The sequence below is a fragment of the Vicugna pacos genome, chromosome 17, assembly GCF_048564905.1.
Source record: "Vicugna pacos chromosome 17, VicPac4, whole genome shotgun sequence".
NCBI classification, from domain to species: domain Eukaryota; kingdom Metazoa; phylum Chordata; class Mammalia; order Artiodactyla; family Camelidae; genus Vicugna; species Vicugna pacos.
Genome location: NC_133003.1, coordinates 43,985,537 through 43,998,283, shown reverse-complemented (window position 1 = coordinate 43,998,283; position 12,747 = coordinate 43,985,537). Strand labels below are relative to the sequence as shown.

Sequence of the window (12,747 nt, the reverse complement as noted above, 5' to 3'; positions counted from 1 at the left end):
AGCCTGAGGCATTTGCTGGGGGGGGGGGGATTAAGCTTCTGAGCAGACGAGGAAGAGAAGTAACATCTCTAAAAGAGACGGCTGGACGCCAACATGCCCATGGTGACCATGCTGGGAAACTTACTAAGGCAGAACGTTTCAGATTTGAAGGCAGGGCACTTTAAAGTGTACAAGTGAATGGGAGTTTACATTTAGAAAAAACAGAGGAAGAATGAAAACCAAAATTTAAAGAGTAAATTTGCCCTACGTACTGGACAAATCAACAAGATAGCTAAAAAACTGAATGACGTGCAGGTCAAAACTGTGGAGTCTGGAGTGGGTCGGCTTGAGTTTGAATCTTATTAGCCTTACCACTTCCTGGCTTGGTGACTTTGGCTGAGTTTCTCAACTTCTTGATGCTTCAGTAATGATATTAATAACAATAGTCATAAAAGGGAAAATAAACAGCAAATCCTTCCTTCCTCGTGGTCAAGAAAGAATGAAGTAAGGTAAAGCACACCAAGTACTTAGCATAGTACCTGGCACGGTGTAAGGGGCCCACACATATGAGTATGGCCATTTCTACCTTTAATTATACAACAACCGCAAATAATCTACCATGTCAAGCTGTCGGTCAATACAGCTGTGGAACTCAGCCAACAGTTCTAAGAGAGCAGTAAGTATTTCTGTCTTGCTTAGGAGTGCATTCCCAGATACTAACACCGAGCTGGCTCTTTATAAGGTATTCAGTAATATTATTTCAACGAGCGCGTGAATCAAGGAAATGATGATCCAAACTCATTTTTGTTTTGTGTTGTAAAAATGAAAATACATTCCAGGTGTCCCTCTTGGACTTGACACACTGAATAACAGAGCACGTCAACTAGACTCATTTCAAGAAGACGTGGAAAGTTGTCCACCATTCCAACCTAGAAACTGGCCCTCAGTGCCTGTTGGACTTCAGCTGCATCAACACTGAGTTATGTGTGTCAGCCGGCAGGGTCATATCTTCCAGAAAACCAAGAAAGTAATAAATAGCATGTTTGAACTTTTAAAAGCCCTTGTCTAGCAGTTGACCATGAAAGTATGATAGAAAATTTGTTGTCTGTGCTTTCTGGTTCCTGCTAAACTACAGGTGCATTGAAATGAAAAAGAAAATCGGAATCAAAAGATGGGGTGATATCAACAAAGACACTGAAAGAGCCACCAGTAAACTTCCATCCACTGACATCAAAGTAGGCAATGCTCTAGACTCTATTATCAGTTTTACTGCCCAATATCGCTGTGCAATTGAGCACTAGAATGAGCAAAAATAACAACTTTCAAACCAAATAATGGCTCAAATGCCTCTAAAAGGACTAGACAGACAGGTGAAATATCAGTGTCTAGCGGCGGATACTACACCATGAAAAGAGCCAGTGAAAGACCGTCAGGAGAGAGTGTTCGATAGTGTCAACAAGTGCTAGTCATAGTAGCTTGCACTCTTACATTCTATCATTGCCATCTACAGTGAAGGCCCACTTTTGAATTAGTGTGAAATACAGTGGTATTTTTAAATCAGAAAGTTTTAAAATGGCACTCTACCTGCAAGGCACAACATGAATGATTGCAGGACCAGCAGTTCCCATGGCAACCTCATCTTCAGTTTCCCAGGTCAAAGGAGTTTCGAGTCCAATAACAATTGAGTAGTCTAGCTGCTTCTTTTAAGTTGTGTTCAACCTTTAATCTGTGGGAAAGAAGAGACATTACAACGAGATTTAGGAATACTTCTCCTTGTAGTCTCTGCAAATTCATCTTTACTTGAATATAAATAAAAATGACTTCTGGAAAGCTGCTACTGAAGAAGACACAGTGTGTTAAATTGTCAAGATAAAGCAAGTAAGCCTCTTTTCCTGCCTCCAAATAATCCTTGGGCAGAGACTGGAGTGGGTATGTGCCTGTGGCTACTGAGTGAAGGTAAGAACAGCTTCTGATAAGGTGTGAGCCAACCCGAAGGCAGGGGACTGAACTATTTTTTACAAGTTCTTTTCCAGTTCCTTAGTCCCCAGGCCCTGTTCTTATTTATTTTCCAGTTAATAATATGCCCCAAATAGTGAATACAGAAGAAATGCCACTGAATGAGATAGGGCTAGTGGTGGTGGACCTTAAGGAGAAATCCCCAAGTCTTAGAATGGAGTCATGTGAGGGGAAAATAACTACCCCATCAACTCAAACATTTTTTCCCTGTCCTCCACGTTTCACTCCTAAAATGGAAGAGAAATGTGCGGCCTCACTGCCTACCAGGAGAAGTCCTACCAATTATGAGTAGCTGTCTACTAGGTTCTTGTGGACAAATCCAGAGCATGATGAAGAACCGTAATTCCTCCATTAGCCAGGAATCTTAGCACTGGAGAACAGTACGGGAAAGAGAGGCTGCTTGCTCTGTGTACAAAGTACAATGCAGGTATGAATGGGTGAAGCAGGTATTCACGGGCACACTAGGGAGAATGGGTACATACACCTGGTCTGAGGGGGCAGGCGCTGATGGCCAACCCATGGGGCACGGACCCAGGGTTGCAGGAGAACCTACAACTTTCTCAAAAAGAGTTAAAAATATTATTGTATTCTGGAAAATCTCCCAAGGTTTAAACATTGGAAATCGGTTCAAAATATATATGTTTTAAACACTGAGCGAACCAAAGCTAAACTGCCTTCAGGTTCCAAAAGTTTGCAACATTTTCTCAGTAAAACAGAACTCACACTGTACTTGCTCTCAACCATGCAGCCCTTCCAGCAGTCATCCTGTGAGCCGGCCCTGAATTTATGCAACTAGGGTGCACCTTTTGCTTGCCAGCAGACACTAGTGATGTACTGGACCTGCCAAAATGCAGATCCCAGCTCTAGCCTTCAGCATCTCCTACTCCAGTGGGGGCAATTACCTGCAATTTCATAAACATGCAACAAAAATGCATGCTTCAATAAGAAAGAATGAAAAATTTTTAAAGTGCCACAAAATGTATCATCTTGAAGGAAGGAGGAAACTTTCTGGACGACTTCATAAAGGAGATGAACTCCCATTGGGGTTTGAAAGATGAGCAGGATGCTTCTTCTTATGCATCAGTTAATAAAACAAGCAAGAAGTCTAGGGAACCGGAAGACACACTCTTGTACAGCTGGAGCTGTAACAAATTACATGATCCTGGGGATGCACCCCATCCTGCCTCCCTCTCCAGGTTGTTTCAAGGGAAACTTTCTGGGTAAGTAAATGAAACTGCTTTGAAAACTACAGAGCACCATACAAATGCTATGTATTTGTAGCCATGATTTTTTTTTTTTAAGCAGATGATAACCCAGGGCTTCTCATCTCACTGCCACTTGAAAGGAAAACAGTGAGTGAACACAGGCTTACACAAAAATGCGGACCAACCCGAGCTCCTTAATCAAGGGCTCTCAGCACTCATTTATAACACATGGTCACTCAGAAGCCTTTCTGTTTACCAGGAAGCTAACAGAAAGTGAAGAACCATCACGAGAGAACGGCACCCTTCTTTTGTGCCCTTAAATAGCTCAGTTTCTGATAAAGCTAGACTTGATATGTTGTGAAGACAAAAGGGACTCAACTTCTGATCTGCTGATGTGGCTGAAAAGCAGGCAGTGTCTCTAACTGGGTATGTTCAGATACTCTTCTGACATGCATGGCGATTAGGCCATTTTAGATAAACAGGATGTGCTGATCAATGAAAACTATTAATGTCTTAAGCATATGATCAGGGTATTAATAATTAATTTTCTAAGGGAAATGTCATCTCAGATCTGGGGATTGATCTATGATGTTAAGCAGTTTCTAGAAGCAATTAAAATTAGCTTAGGAAATGTATCCAATTACACAATAAAGATTTAATTCATGATACGATGCTGTTTACGAATGTGTGTGTCCCGTTTAGAGCTGTAGGTTTTAAGGATGAAGGATTTCGAGAACCCGATGGGCATTTATTTACATTCGGGTAGGTAAGGTTCATCTTTGCTAATCAGGAACGATGGGGTCGTTGACAGTCATTTGTCTGGCGGGCAGCGGTAACTGAGAGCACCAGGTTTTGTGAAGGGAGCTGAAGATTCATGAATCTCAGGTGGGATTGTGGTGCTGGATACAAAGGCTCCTAATTGCGTTTTTCCTGCCAGAACCAGAAAGCCAGCTGCAGGACGAGGCGAGAGTTACGGCCGTGATAGATCTCCCTGCAGCTCGGAGCTCTCCCTTCTTTATCCTAAGGTGGCCGCAGCAGCACAAGGTAGTGCGCCCGGCCCGAACTGTGGGACCTTGACCAAGAATTAGACTCGTAAATCCTGGGGAGGAGGCCACACAATGAAACAAGGCTGAATTGCTTTCTCTGGCTGAGCCAGAGGAGATGAATAATTGAGAATTCTACAGTATATCTGGACAGGATGCTTCGCAGAGCAAAACTCCTCCAGCTTCCAAACCTTCAAACAATTCTTACACCAACAGTCATGCCAAAGAACTCAGTATAAAGTGTTCAAGACAAATCATGATTCAGTTCTTCCTGTGATGTCCCAGTTTCTACATGCTGGGTCTGATCACGTCATGATGAGTTTTAGCACCTGGCTCAATTAAAATTCTTCTGGTATCCGAATAGCTCTATCTTAGCTCAACAAGTAAGGAGGTGTGCTTACAGCGCAGCAGGGACAGTGCGAGGGGTTGGATGTACAGAGTGGGTGGAGGTAAGAGCCCTATACTCAAGGAGCACACTGTTTACTTGCCAAGAAAGGAGATTAAACTGGTCATTATAATTCAGTGCAATTCACTTTCTAAGTCTATTAAGTACAAGGTGCTAAGGATGCAAAGCAACATAGTCTAAATGAGCCAGGGCAAGGGCTTCAGGAATGTTCTCCAAAGGGGCTAACAGTTCGGACTGTCTTAAAGGATAAATGAGAGGGAGAAAGGAAATTCTAACCCAAGTGACAAGGACACGAAACAGGCATGACACTGAGAACTCAGAGATAGTACAAGTTACTGCAACGCACTATAATGAAAAAAAAACAAAGTGGGCCGACTCACGCTGTGGTCTAATCTTGGCCCTACCATTCTCCAGCCATGTGGTTCATCTGTAAAATAAAGACAGAACACCCACCTTCCAGGCTTACTGTCAGGATGAGTGAGAATGTATGGAAGGCACTGAAGACAGATCCGTGACACTTAGTAGCTACTCTTGTCAAAGACAGCACAGCCCTGGCAAAGTCAGGGGTGTGATTCCCAAACAGCCTTGAATGTATGTTAAAGAGTTTGGACTTGAATCTGGAAGGTGTGGACAACTTTAAACAGGGGGAGGTCCTGAACCAACAAACTTGGTTTGTTGGTTCCCTGTATGGGGATCTGCTTTACATGCAATCCCCAGAAGCACAGAATCTCTTCTTTCCCCCCTTTGCTTTTCTCCTCTGGTCAACTGGGGAACTAGGTCTCTAACTACGAAGTATGTTTCCAACATACAACACGTTCTTTCAAAACTTCATGGCAGCAAGACAAGAGTGGAGAAAACACTCAACTTGGAATTAAGTGAATTTCAATTACTTCTTCCTGGTTTTCCCACTAGCGATCAACTTTCAGGAAGCCGCGGAAGCTTTGTAAACAAATCTCCTTGTCTGTATTTTGGGAATCACACCATACACCCTATCTTTCTCGTCAGTGTGTTGTAAAGGCCAACAGGCATATGTTTTGAAAGTGAATATTATTTAGACTCAGATTTAAGTCCCTTCCCAGATATTAAACCTTATAAACATAGGAATATTTGTTTTATTCATTGGTATTGAAGAGGCACATGGAATAGTAAGTACGTGACACAGAGTAGGCAGTCAATAAACAGCATGTAAATGAAAGAACACATTCAGCTAACATCGTTCATGGACGTACTACGTGCTTTTACATTCCCTCCTTATTTAATCCTCGTAACAACCCTGGAGGTCAGGCATCACTAATCCTCTACACAATTATAGTCTTGGAAACTAGACTATGAGAGGCCATGGAACTTGTTCAAGGACAAATATCTAGAAGTCCACAGAGGCAGTCTTCATATTGCAAACACTGTGCTCTTTTCTACCACAGCGACAGAAATGTAAATAAAGCAGTGTGTCTTTTACAGGGTGACATAAAATTCTGATGATGACTCCTCTCTGACTCTGCTTTTCATGTTGTCCTTCTGCAGCAAAGAAGCCAGATGCCAGTGAGCAGAAGTGCAGAATCTGTGTAATATTCATAACACAAAGGACAGCACGGGTTTCAGAGCTGAGACCTTGTCAGAAGGCTACATCTCACTGGCGTGAATTCAGGCGCATTCTTGTGATAGCACAACTGTGAAGAAGTTTCTTTCCCTCTTACTGTAAGGACAGCAGGAACCATTTATTTTCTTACTAATTATTATTTAGAATGTGGCCATTCTTAAGGCCGAAACTTTTAAAAGGAGCACCCACAGTTCCCAGTTGTATGGCTGAGCATTTTCTGACTCTACATTTAACTAATGAGAGGTACGGTCAATCACAACGGCAAGGAAGTGGTGAAGAGAACTGAAAACAGGAGAGAAATTCAGCTTCTGCAGAAACCAACGTGTCAATCATTTCAAGGGAAAATGGCATATACTCAAATCTTAATGTTCCATCAGTCAACAGAGATTTCTTGAGTGTCCATTATTCAAACGGTAATATGCAGATACCGAGAGGTCAAGGTCAAGGTCTCTGCCCACAAGGGCATGACAACTCAGCTTGGGAGAAAAGATTACTGGCTGTATGAGTTAGCTTACATGTCAAGTGAGTGGGACAAATAGTTTGTACTCTCTACCCTTATGGTAGCTGGCCTACGGTTCTTCTTGGATAATGAAAATTCATATCCTATCAAATTAGCTTAACAGATTTCTCCCTGTATCAACTTTTTACTCTATCTACCAGAAGAAACATACTTCCATGTCTGTGTCCCTGAAGTCTTCCCTGCTTCTGTGGAGACCGGAATAGGCGGTCTAATAGAAATGGTGAGAAAATGTGAGTCGCCTGGTTTCTCTTTGGATTGCTTGTCACAAGCATCTAAAAGTATGAAGAGAACAAAGCAAAGAAGAGAAGATAAAAGGCCCTGGATGATACAGTTTGAAAGCTGCATCTATTAACCAAGAGGTAGGTGTGCATGAGATGGAATCCCTTCGATAGTGGTACTCACCTACTCAATGGCTGTTTTGGACTCTATTTCGATCACAAGATCACATTACAGAGAACTCTGAGGAATTACAGAGGGTCAGCTAAGGTAGAACATTTCCCTCATTTTTAAAGGCTCTCTAGGCAAAATAGTATCTGCCACTCGTGGCAATTCTAAGCAGAAATATAATGATTACATTAGGCAGAAACCCTTTGGAAAAAAAGCCAGCTGGGCAATATCTTCTCAATTCAGTCAATGAAGGTATCTTTTTAAAATAAATTCCAAGAGCCTAAAGAATTCTATACACTAATTCTGAAAAATCTCTTATTAAACTTTCTTAAAATATATACTCGCTATCACTTTCTCAACACACCTTCTCCTTATAAAAGCTTATTCTACTGTGATGTTAGACTTTTACACTTTGACACTCAGGAGAGCATCTTACACAAAACAAAACAAGTAATTCCAATAATCACAGCGTGGTACTTCAAAAGATCGTTGAATTGAGATTCAGAATAATGGGGATCTTAGCTCAGTGCTGTTGTTTACTTGCTGGGCAAGTTTTTTCACCAGTAAAAGAAGGGTTTGGATCAGGTTATTTCTAAGAGTTCTTGAAGCCCTGATGCACCACTGTATCAGAGAAAGGGTGTGTATTCAAAAGATTTAATTTGTCAAATGAATGGTAGTCACCATGCCTTTGTTATCACCAAGTAGACATCTCACAATTTCTCAGATTCTATTATCTTCCCACCTGTCAGAGTTGTTTGAGATACACTGTGTTTAAGTTTTATGTATAGTGCTGTTATTGCAAATTTAATCACAAGACACAAATACACAGTCACTCTTCACAGTCTCCACTAAGTAATCACTGACTGTACTACTTTCTGAAGTTGTACTTAATTTTTACTTTTATTACAGTAATAGATAAACATAGCTGAAATAGTTCTACTCCCCTGAGAGAACTGCTTCCCAGGGAAAAATAAGTTGTCTCTCTGATATGTGTCTCAGTCTTGATAAAAAATGCTTATCCCACCATTTCTTGATTTGGGGATCATTATGTATTGCAGTTTCTTTCATAGACAATCATATTTCAGTTTCCTTAGACACTCTCTCCCCATGACAGGCACACATACACAAACACACACATACATACCTCATTCCACTGTTGTCCAATTTACTACCACTTAACTTTTGGTTAATAATTTTCAACTGAGCCCCAGAGTATAGTGCTTATATTTCCTTTCTATAATAGTTGGGTTTTTGAAGAGTTAATAATTTCCTCTTTATTTGCTTAGGTTTCTAAGTAAATTTACCATTTATCCCAAACATTTACCATTATCTAATGCTTTCATTAGGTTCAAAGACACCTTGTGGCCCATCAGTTTTAATAAATTTTTAGGACATGTAGATACTAAACACTTTTACAGTTCAGCTGAAAGCAAACATGTTTTGCATTCAAAGATATAATTATATATATGTTATGTATATAATGCAATTATCCATATATATGAAGCTTATATGTTTGTGAAAATTTCCAGTACAACATATGAAATTGAAAAGCAACATAAAAGAATATGTGATTAAACTATGAAACAATGCTAGAGGCGATGTAATGATAGAATGTAATACAAATAACTTAGGAAATAATAAATAATAGATATCACTTACAAAGCACTTACTATGTAGCAGTCTCTTATTAGTTTATTAGCTCATATAATCTTTAAAACAACCTTTTAAAGTAGACTACAATATTATTTCCCTTTTAAGGGTTAAGAACATTGTCTTCAGTTGGAGCTGGTAACTAACAGGGACAGACATAAACTCTGAATGTTTTCCCCACAAGTTCATTGAAGCGTATCTTACACACACTAAGACGCATTCTCTTCAGTGTAAAGTTTAATGAGATTTCAAAAACTTATGCAGTCATACCACCACTACCACCATCAGGATGCAGAATATTTCCATCACCCCTGAAATCAACCCTGAAAGTCTGACTTTAGAGGACAGATGTTTAACCACTGTACTGCAAATTTCCCAAATAGTTATAACGCAAGCTTATTAGAATAACTGGCAACTGCAGGACATATAAAATATATGGTGTTTTCCTCTTAGAATGTCACTTCCATGTTAGTCCACTCAGTACAACAGAAACAGGAACAAAAGTAGATCATAGCAGAAGACACGAAAAGACACGGCACCTCCCCTTTCCCAGGCCCAGGGAAGCAATGCTAACTGAGCATGGCACTCTTCCCTGCTTAGCCCACGGGCAGTCCCAGAGTCTTCTCCACATAGCCTTTCAAGTAGACATGACAAAATCAATATGGTTTGCAAGTAAAATAAAAATGTCTTTGCCTTCCCTACGGTAGTTGAAAACCTTGGCCTTAAAATGACACAAGCCAGGTTCAAATCCCAACTCTACCATTTAACTGTTGACCTTGGGCAAGTCATTTAACCTCTGTTAGCCTCACTTTTCTCTTTGACAAAGTGACAGTGATGATTCAAGAGTTGTTGGAAGGGATGTAAAAACAAAGCTTTGGAGTTGGATTCTGCTAAAAAAAGGTGAGCCTGGCTTTGAGTAGGTACACTTGTCAGGAAAAGAAGATGGACAAGCAGTGGAAGCATCTGGTTTTAGGAGATGTGGATGCAGGGAGCTCACTGTGCCAAAGGGGAAAGACCCATGACCCATCATAGTCTTTCCTGAGCATCAGAGAAGAATACATGGAAGTGGCTTGGGGGAAACGACACTTCCCAGAGACTCCAGTCTTGGTCGTGCTTTCTGGGTACTGGGAAGTAAACTTCGCCAACTTTCTTAAGGCTCCTACCAATAGGGCAGGAAAGAAGGGTTTCTTAGCAATCATCTCACGTTTGTTTTCCTTCTGCCCACCGGTGTGCTGCAGAGTGCCAATTCTGCTAAACTCCCCAATAAATCACTGTTAATGAAGCATGTTGCACATACAGACAGCAACAGGCATTTTTTAATCACCTAAACCAAAGAAGAGCTAAAGGTAAGCACAAAACACTCTAATACCTAATATATTAGGTGTCAGATTTAAAGTGGCAAGAACCGTACGACTTTCAGAGCTTTTACTTGGATGCACTTGGTGGGAAGTAAAGCTTACCAGTATATTCATCATTATGCACAGCTTGCCGACTGCTTGGACAGCCAAATCAGATAGCTGGGAGCCTAAAAGAGAGTCTGGATCTACTTAATCCAAAGGAAAAAATAAGATTGCAAACATAAATGCACCAATTCTGATAGGCTCTCAAGATGAACAGGCTAAAGTCTTTTCTACTCCACCCTTTGTTCACAACTTATTAACTAACTTTCTACTAACTGACACACCACGTGACACAGCAACAAGTCAGACAGACACCGTCTGCCCTCATGGAGCCTATTTTATCCTGCTAGGGGAGTGAGTGACCTGGTACTCTGAGGTGTTGGAACAGGGGACAACCAGGAAAGCACGCCAGTAGAAGTAAGAGTGAATATGACCTTTGGAAGCAGACCTAACTTCAAATCTTGGTTTTCCAGGTCCAATGCCTGAATTGTTTTGGAAAAGTTATTTCAGATGCTCCCATTTTTCATCTATAAAATGGAGACTCTGCCACTTACTTCAGAAGTGTACAGAGAAGAAGGTGAGCTAACAATGCATGTCCAATGCTTAGCACTATAACACAACCACAGTGTGGACTTTGTCTTCCCTGGGGGAAACCTGCAAGCCTCTCTTATGGTAGGAGGAAAAGTGGGGACATGAAACTATCCTTCTCTTTAGTGAAATGCTAACACAGGACTTGTATTCATAGCCTGCCACCTCCTGCAATGGTGAACAAACTGTACCTTCTAGATCTTGTGCTATCATTTATAGAAATGAATATATTGGAACATTCGTCTAAATAATACTTGTTGAATAACCACAGTATGTCAGGCACTGTGCTAGGCACTGGATGTCATGGTAAAGTTGACCAAGTCCTGTCACCATGGGGCTTACCTTCTAGTGCATGTTCTAGGTTATTTGCCCGTGGAACTCATTTTCTGGGAAAATAAGCTGAGCTCCTACGCACAGCTCGGTGTCACTGTCCTCAAGGCTTGGACTGCACGCCGATGAGAGGACGTTTCCAGATCACCTGACAAACTTATCTGATTTCTTATTTGGTATCAAGTAGTTTTCCAGGACTTCACTGCATATTATACAAAACTATTTAAGTGAGTGGTCACCCCATTTTCTTGATTTTTGGACCCAGAGCTGTATGTGAGGCATGAAAGATGATAGAGAGATAAAGTGATGTTGTTATTTTTTGTTGTTGTTATTTTTTTTTGAGTATTTACCATATCAGTTACTATCCGAAGATTTCATATACGTTATCTCATCCTCACAATAAATTGAGGAGGTAGGTATATAGTTACTCCCATTTGTCAGAGAAGAAAATGAAGCTTGGAGAGGCAAGTGAGTCACCTATTCCTTCGGTATCTCTCCCACGGCTTCCTTCTAGACCTGTCAGCAGTCAATTTCCTGTCAGCATACTGTGTCAGGGCAACAGCAGTGACATTCCAAAAGAAAAACAGAGTAGACAGCTGGTAAACCTCCACGTGAAGGCTGCCTTTCCCTGTATGGGTGAGGGTGCTTCATTGTCAGATGCAAAATAATGAAACTGCAATACTGCACGTGAACCCTGAATCATTAGCATGCCAAGGGGACAGTTTTCCTCCTTACAACAACAGCAGAAATGGCCAATGTGACAGTTTAAAAACCGTTTTTTTGTTCCCCTTATCAATGAGCGGTTATCCATCTAGTTAGTTTAACAGCCAAAATAGGTAGAAAGTAGTAAATGTGCTCTTCGTGTAGCCAGGCTGACTGCGGCCACACAGAGCAAACACTAGTTGGTTCTCAGGGAACCAGATTTCAGGCCTGGCCTGTCACATATGTAACAGATGTCCCTGAAGTTCTGGGTGTGAAATGAGCACATGCTGCCAATCTACTTTTAACCATTCTATTTATGTTCTTATTTAAAATGCGACAGTGATCATTCCCAGTTATAAAGTGGCTTTTATCTGAGAGTCTCCAAAGGACAGTGTATTAATGCTTACATTACTGTTGGGGATGAGGTTAGGTTCCAGCCTTATAATTTTTAGGCCGGGAAACTGAGGCATAAAAGAGTACAGTGAGTATACAATATTTAGTAAATGAAGAAGAAATACATGTGTCTTTGTCTAAGGACAATGCCGGAGGGAAAGTGTAATTTTACAGGGAGGAAACTTGGCCAACTCCCTCTTAACCAAGGGATAGAGGCTGACATCACCAGTGACCGTGCCTCAAGCACCCTCTGATATGGCACACTGAGGGGGACGCAGTATTCGTGTGTGGTCTTCTTGCCAACAGTGCTTAAGCTCATATGATCCTGAGAAAACATCAGACAGGTGAGTAAGATTCTACAACATAACTGACCAGCAGTCCTTGAAAGTGCTAAGATCATCAAAGGCATGGAAAGATGACTAAAACATTGTCATGAATTAAAGGACAGTCTGGAGAAAGGAATATTTCAAACAAGGTGAGATTCTGGATTAGATCCTGGAATAGAACGAGAACATTAGTAGAAAAACTGGT

General features: G+C 41.0%; 1 protein-coding gene across 4 annotated transcripts in view; it reads right to left on the bottom strand.

The window, feature by feature from the left end:
- Positions 1–12,747, bottom strand: part of CNTN4 (contactin 4) — an 809,034-nt gene that overhangs the window by 410,479 nt on the left and 385,808 nt on the right. For 3 of the 4 annotated variants that reach the window (XM_072941737.1, XM_072941736.1, XM_072941738.1), the window contains one exon: positions 1,564–1,705. In XM_072941737.1, the coding sequence (XP_072797838.1) occupies positions 1,564–1,618 (55 nt within the window). In that variant the 5' untranslated portion in view covers positions 1,619–1,705. Of the gene's footprint in view, positions 1–1,563; positions 1,708–12,747 lie in introns of those variants that run through there. The other variant, XM_072941739.1, reaches the window with a different exon arrangement.